Below are 12,141 nucleotides of genomic sequence, written 5' to 3'. Positions count from 1 at the left end.
TTAATTAGCGTTTGCTCGAGTTCTTCGTATAGTTTGTTTGTTGAAAAAAAAAATGCTTGAATAATAGAACCTAAGTATTTTGTTACTACTTTCAAAAAAGTTGGGAGTGCTAACTATGTATTACACCGGCCTACAGGTAATCATTATCAAATTTTATTTCAAAGATAAAATATACATTATTCATGAAGGCCTAGCAACAAGCACTTATGAATAGTAAGAAGTATTCCATATAATTATTACTTAAGGCGCCGTGAGTTCAGCTAGCAGCTCGCTAAGTACTACAGCGGAATGCCGGGCGTGCCCGGGATCGCGGATTTTTTTGTATTTTTTAGTTCTATGAAAATTGTATAACGCATTTTTTGGAGCAATTTTCATGATTTTCGATTTTTTGCAAAAATTTTGAAGATAATGTAATGGTGCGTTTTAGACATAATCGTGATTTTTTTTATATATCGAACGAAAGTTGTTTAATCAGGTTTCGAATCGATGAGGAAGGTCTACTACAGAGAAAGGTCTCAAGATTGTTATTCATATTTTTTGGTAGCCGTATAATGATATTTATATGTATAAAGCGTTACGATTTGCCAAACACTCTGCCGAACCCACAGCATCTTGACATCAGTTATTTTTTGAATTACACAATAAGCTCGGCTAATTATTTATTTAAGCGTTGGAACAGGATTCATAGAGCTTTCTGTTCTTTATTTTCCTGAGAATAAAGCGCACTACCTACAACGTGAGTAGTGTTATTTTCAGAACCGTGGGTTAAGGGCATCGTAGAAATATATGTACATAGTAGGTATAAGCCCGCGAACTGGACGCACGCGGCGCGCGGCGCGGCGAGTAATCCGGCGGCCAGCCAAGTCCAAAACAGGTTAACAGCCCGATTCGAAGAATGAGATACGATAACGATAAGTTCTGGTTTAGATAAGTTCTCATTTAGATATCGTTTGTATATCGTATAATTGACAGAAGCAGCTAGATTCGGGTAACCAATGTCACTTTGACGTTAGAACTATCGTAGGTAGATCTTATTGGGATCACAGCGGAATCGAAATAAACAAACAATTTTGACATGTCGTTTAGTAATCGACCTTTCCAAGATCTTAAACGTGTCTTAATCATTTTTTGAATCGGGCCGTTTGTAGGAATGCTATTGTCCATATTCAATTAAAATGTTAGCAAAAATCAATATCCATTTTTTTCTTAAGTTTCCATAACGGTCGTAAAAATGGTGTAGAAAGCATTGTAATTTTTTACTAAATAATCCTAGTCATTTTAAACCATTTAACCTGGGTATTTAAATGAAAAAATACCTTATTCTTAAGCTCTTCCTAGGAACACTGCTGAACAGACTTTTTAAAACAAAAATGTCGTTATGTTCTTAAAAACTATTTGAGATCCAGCACTTTTTAATAGGTTTATGAATTTGGAGCATTTTTATTTACATACAACTTAAAGTAGGCAACGACTTACGAGGTTATGGCTTCTTAAAATAATACTAGATTATTTAAAATGTACCTTAAACTAAATGATAATAGTGTATGGTATTTGAATATTTTGACTTGTTGCAATGTTCCATTTGGATATGTTACAATCGTCTCCCATCACTGTCACAACCGTCCACGGTATGGGGACAAATAGGTTATTCATTTTAATTTACCATATAACCAAAAAATTATTCTTCAGTGTATACTCGTAATGTTTTATTTGATTGTTTGAGCTGTAATTGCAATAATATAAGCGATCAAAGTAAAATTGTTACAATCTAATCTAATCCATCATCCATGTAAGGTTACCCAAAATCTAAACAGAAACATTCTTTCAAGAGAAAGTAATACCCCAAAGAGTGATATTTTTGGAGAAATGACTTTTCTTTTCATGTTAGGAGTCATTTTACTTGAAAATGTTTTGATGGGATATACGTTTCTGCTACTAGTATCCATCAAAACCATTTTCATGTAAAATGTTGCCAAGACGAAACCATAAGGTTCGAATTGTAAAAAGTTATCAGATCTCTACCAAGCTTCTAACTCTACATGCCCTAACTTCACAAACTCTACACTTTAGTCGAAATATGTGGCTTGGCCGTTTCGCTACTACAAGAAGTATTGCATATTAAAAAATAATGAATAGTGAATACATTTTTCACCTTACGCCGGTGACGGTACCCTTGCGCTTCGCGTTGCTCGTCTTGGCGGGAGCACGATAGTGTAGAAGGATGTCATTAAAATACCGTTAAGCCTGCTGCATGCTGTAACGTTGGGGTATAGCGTTGAATAAATACTGACAGTTACACCTCGGCCATGAAACGCACGCTCCGAGCCACACTGGACGTTAACGCCGACCGCCATATATTAGTTTTAACTACGAATGTAAGGCTGTCGGCGTCGGCGTCTAGCGTGCGTTTCGTGGCCCTCTAGTTAGCGTGATGCTTACTGCCCCATGATCTCTGCAGCTGAAGGCGGCGGCTCGTGGGTGGTGGAGGCCATAGAGGCGCGCGACTGGGGCGACAGCTCCGACAGGAAGCGGCGCTGCGTCGCGGCGCACAGCGCTAGCGCTTGCGACGGCCGGCGGAAAGCCGCGATGATTGCGGACGGTCGCCTAGAGATAGGAGTAATTTAACTAACCATATTTGAACATAAACACGCAAGAACACACTCTTCTGATTCCGAAAGTTAAGGATACTAGAGATTTATTCTGATTGTCACAGGTACGAGATTGAAAAGCTTCATTATATCACTATTGTATACAATACTAAGAGTCAACTAAAATTTTATTTCGTTTTCCTATAAAACCTAAATAAATAACAAAAATTTATAAGTAGACAAAAAAGTAGTACTAAAGACATACATCCGTTGAATGAATATGGTCATGAAATTGTTGCCCGTTAATATGGTAGCGCGGCGGCACGTGATTGGTAATTTTTTTTTTAGTTGACTACAGCGTACGAGTATCGAAATGAATATTATAGTTAAGGGTCCCCAGCAAGCTCGGTTCTCCATACAAACGTAGTTACACTCTCATTTTAAAATGACTTTTTAAATTTTGCTCTGAAACTTTGTACTTACAATATGATAAAGTATCTATATTTAGCCCTGTAATTAGTTTATGGTAGCTTGAGATATCATAGTTAAAAAAACACAGCGAAAGTTTTTCATACACAACCTGTTTTTGCTCTATTTCGTTTGTTTTATAAACTGAAGCTATATAATAGTATTTTATGCAACAGTTGTATAAGAAGGGTCAAAAAAGGCGAGTGGCGTGAGTTACAATGTGAGCCGGAGCCGAAGGCGTAGGCGAACATTGTAAAGGAATACGCCACGAGAATTTTTTGACTTACTTATACAACGTTGCATACAATATTTTTCCTACGAGTCAACAAAAATAAATCTTAATTTAGGTAAACAAATTACAGCAAAAGTATATAGCCAAGACGCGCGAGCATACCTTGTTACGCGCCCGGCCCGCCCCGGGCCGCGGCCGGCCGGTCAGCGACACCTCCTCGTAACTCATGAGGCCCTGGTACTTGCTACTTGCTAAATTAATTTTTTGGACAGTTTTTTCTCAATTTTGGCCACCGTAGCCTACGGAGACTAACAAGCAACGCTAAGCGGTCTTCGTAGTCTATGGGTGTTGCTATATTACGGGTGTCACATGCGTGTTTCTGACTTATGAAGTAATTATTTTTACTATGCAACCAAATGAATATCTTGTAAGTTGGCATCAATGCACTTAGTTTAAAACTGTATTCGTTTTGGTTTTGTTAGGTTGGTAGCCAATAGCCATTAATCGCAGTAACATTATAGCTTATAAAAGCACAAGAGCTTTTATGAGGAATAGACAATATAGACTTTTCTTGAAATCTTTTATGTATATTCTTATATTCGTGTTAATGAATGCATAAATGACAGATAACAGTAGAGGAGTAGGAAAAATGATTTGTGTTTGTATTTTGTATCTGTATCAGCCAAAATTCAAATTCCGGTTTCATGCTGGAATGTTTAATGAATTTAGGAGCAAAATTTTTTTGCTTAGGATGGGACTTCAATTCTTTTTTTCTAAGAATAACTAACAAAAACATTCGGTATTACGTTTTGTTTTCTGTACCCCTAGTGTAAATTTATTCGATAGCGAAACGTGACGTACGCGTTTGCGTTAAGTCTCATTTTGTATGGGATTTAGAAACAGCGCGCCAAGCGGGACGTTTTGGAAACTCAAAATCCCATACAATCTGAGAGTTAACGCAGTCGCGTACGTCACGTTTCGCTGTCGAATAAATTTTACACTAGGGGTACTGATTTTAAACTTTTTTCGTTTGTTACCGATTATTGTGAGTTGAGCACACAGTTTGCACGAACGCCCTTGACGCCGCATAGGTAGAGTAGAGTATTGTGGTGCTGATTATAATTTGGTTAATTTTGCAATAAGTAAGGGTCTGTCTATCGAATTGTAATATATCGAAAATTACCAAGAAATGAAAAAAATACGTAGAAGGAATTAGTATTAGTAGAAAATTACGATTAAAAAATATCGATACTCTTGGTGTATCCCCATAGGATATGCCATGTAGATGTTAATGAAAGATGCCGCCATGGTAAGTAGAATAAATAAAAAATGGGGTGATACCTGGTGTTGAGGTTGGCGGCGAGCTTGGCGTCTATGTCGCTGGACATCCTGCGGCTGTTGGGCTGCGAGTGCGCCTGCACGAGCGGCTCCGATGCCGGGTTGAGCATCGCCTGCGTGCGCTCGCGCAGCCGCTGGATGTCCGAGTATGAGGACTCGTCGCTGTGCAATACAATCATCGTCAAACATTTTATTTTACTTTCTTTACTTATTTCGCTGAAATGTTGGTCTCAAGATGGAGACCGAGGATGGATCGATGGAAAAAGAACACAAGTAAAACTACCTACGCAACTAGTTGAGTTCCCAAAAGTAGTCTAGTTTAGTTCCAAAGTTGACGTGAAACCAAACAACAAAGAACGACTAGAGTGACTATCTTTTTATTGAATCTTAACTCACAACAACATTACTTTTGTTGAATCTTAACTCAAAGTCGGCAATAAATGCTTTTGAAAGAAAACGGAAAATGCCAAATCACAAACGGTATATAAAAGCAATGTATAACTAGCTAGTGTGTCTAACAAATGTAGTTGTAGATATCTACGATAAATGATCCTTTGTACTAGTACATGCTAATTTTATTAACCTTGACAGTAGAACACAAGTCGTATGCCGTCTGCAATACGGCCACATCTCAATATGTATGACTATTGGAGATTGAATCTTAATTAAAAATTATAAAATTAAGTTTTCTTTTTAAAAACATACATACACATACATACATATAATCACGCCTATTTCCCGGAGGGGTAGGCAGAGACCACGGATTTCCACTTGCTACGATCGTGACATACCTCTTTCGCTTCCTTCACTTCCTCATCCTTCCCTCACTTCATGACATTCCTCATACACACTCGTCGGTTTAGGGTGCTCTTGACCTCTTGAGCTCTTTTAAAAAATGGGGTATAAATAAGTGGTCATATTGCGGGCACCATACGAAGTACTGTCATTAAGACGAAAGGGGACGACCGCCCCGAAACCGCCTTTCCATACAAACGTAGTCCCCATTTTCCTCTTTGGATATTAACATTTAAGAAAATATGTTTAAACAATTTGATGCGTTTTAATTATAGCTGTGCCCAACCGTTTCATTTTTTAGATTTTTAGGGTTCCGTACCCAAAGGGTAAAACGGGGCCCTATTACTAAGACTCCGCTGTCCGTCCGTCCGTCCGTCCGTCCGTCTGTCACCAGGCTGTATCTCATGAACCGAGATAGCTAGAGAGTTGAAATTTTCACAGATGATGTATTTCTGTTGCCGCTAAAACAACAAATACTAAATTAAATTAAATTAATTAAATTAAATATCATTTATTTTCAGGCAACTATGGCCCATATATACATACCTTACAGACTAACATACATACAATAATAAAAATCTTAAAATATAAATATCATTTTGACGACGCAGTTTTCGGTTGCGCCGCCTGTTCTGGTGCGGGATTCGGCAGATTCCCACGAAACCGCCGAAATATCACACCTTTCGGCCAGAAGTCTGCGCTCGCGATGGTTTCCAGCAGCGGCCGCGGGACGCGCACCACAAACGAGCTGAAGTGCACGTAATGCCGCGATCGCAGCTGGAATACTTTCAGCTCGTAACGAATCTTCTTGCGGACATATTCCACCACATCTTCTGCCGTGGCGGAAACATGCAGGCGCGAAACATATAGCGCCGTGTTCGGTGTGGCAACCCTCAGGCCAGAAGCAATATCCGGCTCTGCCGTGCCACACTGGCTCTTGCGAGGCGCCTTGCGCGGCCTCCTCTCCTTCGACGCCTGTGTGAATCCTTTCTCGGCGCGGGGTGGCTTCTCATCACGAGAAACATGTTCAGGCACCCTTGAAGGTGCTTTTCTCAGTTTTGCAGCAGCAGCGTAATCGCGATGTGGAGTCGCTGATACACCAACTGGAGCAGTTGACGGCAAGACACGACGCGGCGTGCGGGGTGCGGGGGGCGGGCCGGCGGGGACAAGCGTCATATCGCTCGTTGCTGACCCAGCATTGCACATAATTGCACGCGCATCACTACCCGAGCCCAAGTCAGTGGCCTCGTGTGACCTACATTCCGAAACAGTGTCACGAAGCGTCGCCACCTCGACACGAAGTTCACAAATGGTCACTAAAAAGTACGGAACCCTCGGTGGGGAAACCGACCCGCACTTGTCCGGTTTTTTTTAAATTATAAGAGTGTAGAGCATTTAAAAATTTGTATGAAACTTGTTTTCTGCTCCTAACTAAAAAATAAGTAAAAAAATTAAAAAATCGAACTGTCGGGCATAGCTATGACTAAATAAATAAAATTGTGTAAAAATATTTTTTATAATGTCAATATCCAGGGAGGAAAATGAGGACTACGTTTGTATGGAGAACGATTGGCCCCTTTCCTCTTAAGGCTGACTCACGTTAGACCGGCCCGGGCCGTCCGACACTTCGTTTTCTATAGACACCGATCGAGATCACCGATCACTATCGTTCAAAAGTGTAATTTAATGATATTTTTTACACAAAATAGGTCGGTTTTACGTATATCATATAGGTACGGTCACGTCTGAAAATATTGATACGAAAAAAGAGCCAAAAATTTTTATACACGACTTCATTGCCCATATATTAAGGTTGTGTATACATATTTATGGCACATTTTTCGTACCGATATTTTCAGAGGTACAGTCATACGAGTCGTAAGATAATTAGAAAAATAACTTTAGAAAGCTACAGCCGCTAACCCGACCGTGACCCATATTAAAATGATAAATATATTTAACGGGTAAAAAAGTGAGCGTACAATTTTGTGCCTTCATTTTCTTTACTGTGTATATATTATTAGTTGATGCTACATAATAAAAGGCATTAAAATACACGAGTGTGGGTTTAAGAAACGAACGAAGTGAGTTTCTTAATAGGATCACAAGAGTGTTTTAATGCCTAATTATGTACAGTTACAGACATTTATCTACACACATATTATAAACTTTCTATGATATATTCACTAACTCAAATTAAAAGGCATCTTTGCTCTCTTGGCGGAACTTGCGGATATGTGGTGGCGTCACCGAAATATTTTTATCGCTCATTTTACACGAAACTTTTGCTATAGTTACTTTAAAAACAATAAAACATATTCATATTATACTGAAAATTAATTAATTAATAAACTGTACGTCAAATGGCGGCAAATGAAAACTTTCACGCAGGTCACGCATTAGTAGTTTTTTTTTAAATTCAGAGACAAACTAGAGACCCTGGCGAACGGGGGCCTATTTCCGTATCATTCGATACAAACTAACATGCGAGATATGTCAAAATTATATGCAATTGACATTTCATTTCGAACAAAAAGGCATCTCGACTGATATTAGAATAGAGGTCCAATGGAATTGCTTTTTTTCAGAGATGTTCCAAATTTGAAGTCATAACCAAATCGATTTTGATGTAGTTATGAAGCAATTACAACATCATCACAGATAACATTGTTGTAACAAAACAGATTATCGTAATGTTGGCCATTATTTACGGATTTTGAAGGCATCATAGAGGGTTTATGATATGTGTGTAAATAAAATAATAAAAACGAACTCGTAGAATGCGATTGTGTGAATAGAGTGGGAGCACAGCAGAAAGCGCGACGCGGCAAACAAAGAGTTATATCAAACGTCATAAATATTTTCCAAGTTTGGCTCGATGCTAGACGAAATTGAAATGCACAAAAAATAATTTTGTTTTTGTAGTTTGTTTTATTTATTTTAAGTATCTCTAATAATAATTTATGTAGTATAGGTAATTAAAAATTACCCATACTACAAATAAAAAAATTAAAAAATTTGCAAGCGAGGACTAAGATTCACGACAACCGCAGGCTTGAGTGAATGAAAGTCCCGAGTTTGTAATGTTTTTACCCCTGGTGTTATGCACACAATGTTTTTCATCTCACTTGCAAAGAAAAAACTAAATTTAAAGCGAAATATTTCTAAAATACGGTGACATTTCAGACATTTGTCCGCCATGTTGTCATTTTTTGACTGGTTAGGCATCGACGCCACGGACCCGTCCGACATTCATCCACGATTGAACATTGTGTGAAAATAATTTGTAATTTATACGGCTATATTAATCAAATTAAGTATTTTCAAACATAAACAAAACAATCCACATCCACCTTACAGAAAACAGCAGCCAAATAACTAGACCCTACTCATAGTGTTGTGTTCCTGCAGGTCAGTAAGGTTGCCAGAGCTCAACGAGAGTGCGGGTCCGCTACGCGCATGTAAGTTTTTAAGCACTTGTTTATTAACTTGAAAGTTTTGCGTATTAGGGATGTTACTCGGTCGATACACAACACTAACGATATTCGATTTTTCAACTGTCGATATTCGTTTCCGCTTACATTCACTAATGACTGGATTCTATGTGGATGAGATCCTAAAACCCTCATTCCGAATGAAATTGCATTGTTTTTGTGTTGTAAAAGTGCGGAAAGCCATTGAAATCAAACTTTAGCCAGTCTTCTCCGACACCACGGGGACAACGCCGTCCTCGAAACGTCAGAGGTAAATTGTAAAACTTTATCATACACGATTCAGTCCCGTGTTATAGTTAATAGTGTATAAAAATAATGGTTAATAATAGCAATCCATTAGATTACGCTAGTTGTTAGTGTGACGTTTAGACAATAAAAGTATGATTGCGAACTACCTGCAAGTCGACACTCTGTTGTCAAATGCCGGGGCAACCTGATGGGTCGCAAAGCATACGATCACAATCTGTATTTTATTTACCACCTTGTCATACAACAGAGAAAAGGCGTTACAGTTAGACTATCACAATGTTAGGTTAACGGTTAAGTTAAATTCCTAGTTGCGAGTTTCTCATACAAACGCTCCCGACTGTTTCCTCTCTGGATTTTTAACCTAGAGCAATGATTTATTCAAATAAGATCAATATTATCAATATCTGTGCCGCTGTTTTGCTTTTTTGGATTATTTTATTTTGAAGAAACTTACAGCGCCTCAAAAATCGCAAAAACGGCTCAATTGAATTGGCTGCAAAAAAAGGCGCAGTATACAAATATCCAAAAAATCAAAACATAGCGGCATAGATTATTTCTTCCTCTTGCAGTTTCCAATTTCATAAGGATTGGTTGCGTTTTGGAGGAGGAAACCTCTATTTTTGAGTTTTTTGCGTGGGAATTTTAGTCCGAGCTGCAGTTGTCCTTATGCCACGCTCGTACTCCCACCCAACACAGCGACAGAAACATAGCTTCAAAAATTCGAGATTTGAAAAGTTGCTCAGCTAGGAATTGCTCTTAATAGGGTATAAATTTCATAAGTTGTGCCTAATATAGAGAGTTCGATAGGCGTACATATAGATACTAAGCGGTTTTCCGGTCCCATCCTTCAAGTAGGCAAGTAAGAATTTTGCCTTTAAGTCATAATATTTCATCGTATCTTCAGAAGTATCAGAAAAAACCTGTAAATTCAATATTTAAAGGACTGTATGCTGAAGCATGGTTATACTTCAGCAGAATAACTTTGAGCTCAAAATCTTCAAAATATGCATCTGTCCGCCGGAAATGTCTTTCTGAGCTTTCTATCCTCGCCTCGCCACACTCTACTTTGAATATCAAATCATAATATAAGTATTTGAAGCTATTTTATTCTTTTCTATATAAAATACGTTATATGTTTGCGTTAGATTTCAAATGATAGATATCTTCCATAAGTTACGAGGTACTTGTGAAGCTTAAGAGATAAAAGTGCGCGATTAATACAAAGAGGTGCAATTTAAAAAGAAACTTTAATTAAATGGTTTGATATCTCGGGCGTATTTATGACGACCAGCGGCGCGATCGCCGCACTGTCGGCCACCACGACGTTTCATTTCCACGTTTTGAAATAAAAAGAATGCCTTTATCCGGAATCTAATGAACACTGCCTTTATTCACAGTCGTGTATCAATGGATGCTTTTGGTTTTATTCATTTATATTAATTATTACATTGAAAAATAAACAAAGCGAATTGTATTGGTAGTTGATTTTACACTTACGTTTTTTTTCTTTATCCACCTCATTCATAGTCATAGTAGTTTCCACGTTTGAACTCGCACAATAGAAAAACATACTTACACGGATTGCTATATTATAACTATATAACTGAACTGAGCTGAATAATCCCATTTGCCGCAGTCGGGTAAAAATACAATGATATGTCGGAGAGAAATTAAATGACACGTCTTTAATCGGGGAGCTAAGTGACACATATTTGGTAGCTCATAAAATAAAAAATTCAAAAATGTATTCTGCAGGTAGGCCCCAAGGGGCTGTGTCATAAACTTTTGAAAAATAGGTCACGGCAAATATTTAACAATTATAATAGTTATTTGTACAACAAGAGACCAAAGTTTGATATTTCTTCGAGTGCTTGTTTTGAGTCCCGTGCAAGCGAATGATTCTATAATAGATAGATAGAAGAGAATCTAATTTAGAATCTTGAGCGTAGTAAGGGACTCAAAAGCGCACGAGATGTAAATAACTTTGATCTGGTGTAGTACACAACATTTTTCACGTCAGTCAGCCATCAAAAAATACAACCTGAAAAAATGTATTCCAGACGGATGGATCACTATTTCACTCATGTTTTCTGAAGGTATTCTAACTATTAACTTTAATTACCGCAATAAAACAAAATGAAAGAAATTTCAATAAAAACGAAAATAATGAATCAACGAACATCAATTGACAGTTCAATCGACAACTTTTTTTTGTAAAAAAAAAAACTTTGTAAGATACGGACCGAATTGCGGATACTTCTATATGTCAACTACAGTAGAGATCGTTAAAAGTAGTTAAGTAGAATTATTTACTGCGTAACAATTGCGTAAATTTGTTTAAGTTCATTGTTTTGATTGTATAATAAAATACGTAAAATATGGTGTTTTTATTAAATTTTAAACTTTTATTTCATTAATTAATTATTACGAATGAAGACTCGTAGGGTGTTTTGGAACGATGCGGTCTGACTTATTTCGGGGGTCTATTATAAACCGTGAATATACCGTTGAATTAAGTATGCAATTTTTTGTCTCTTTCTTTTTGCTAATGACGTGAAAGGGATAAAGACAATAGAATCCAAATATTTCGAACTTGTATTAGGCCCCGCACGTTGAAATGACATTCGAATCTAAAGGTCACTTGAATGTTATTTTGTCTCACTCGGTGAGCAAAATGCGATTTTGATCACTGTTTTTAAGCAGCAAATTACCCTTGTTCGAGCTGCTGACGTGAAAATAATATTACGACTATTTACATTCTTTTGCTTTCATAAGTTACTGATTTAAAAGCGTTTTTTTAAAATAAAAATACATGTTAAGATTGTTTACTTAAGCATTTTCTAATGCTAAAAAAACGTACTGTATAGGCAGGTACCATGTAATTACCTATATTGATAACAGAAATTACATTTTTGGCTTTTCTCTGTCTCTTCAAAAACTAACAGTAATTACCTATGTTTGAAATTTTACCTGAAAT

General features: G+C 37.4%; 1 protein-coding gene across 5 annotated transcripts in view; it reads right to left on the bottom strand.

Moving 5' to 3' along the window:
- The window catches only part of LOC133516987 (proton channel OtopLc-like), a 42,286-nt gene that overhangs the window by 18,262 nt on the left and 11,883 nt on the right, over positions 1 to 12,141 (bottom strand). For 4 of the 5 annotated variants that reach the window (XM_061850088.1, XM_061850089.1, XM_061850086.1 and 1 more), the window contains exons 3-4: positions 4,630 to 4,788; positions 2,440 to 2,604 (exon numbers count right to left, since the gene is read on the bottom strand). In XM_061850088.1, the coding sequence (XP_061706072.1) occupies positions 2,440 to 2,604; positions 4,630 to 4,788 (324 nt within the window). Of the gene's footprint in view, positions 1 to 2,439; positions 2,605 to 4,629; positions 4,789 to 7,612; positions 8,050 to 12,141 lie in introns of those variants that run through there. The other variant, XM_061850090.1, reaches the window with a different exon arrangement.

The sequence above is a fragment of the Cydia pomonella genome, chromosome 4, assembly GCF_033807575.1.
Source record: "Cydia pomonella isolate Wapato2018A chromosome 4, ilCydPomo1, whole genome shotgun sequence".
NCBI lineage: Eukaryota > Metazoa > Arthropoda > Insecta > Lepidoptera > Tortricidae > Cydia > Cydia pomonella.
The sequence above is the reverse complement of the archived record's forward strand: the minus strand, read 5'-3'. Positions and strand labels throughout refer to the sequence as shown.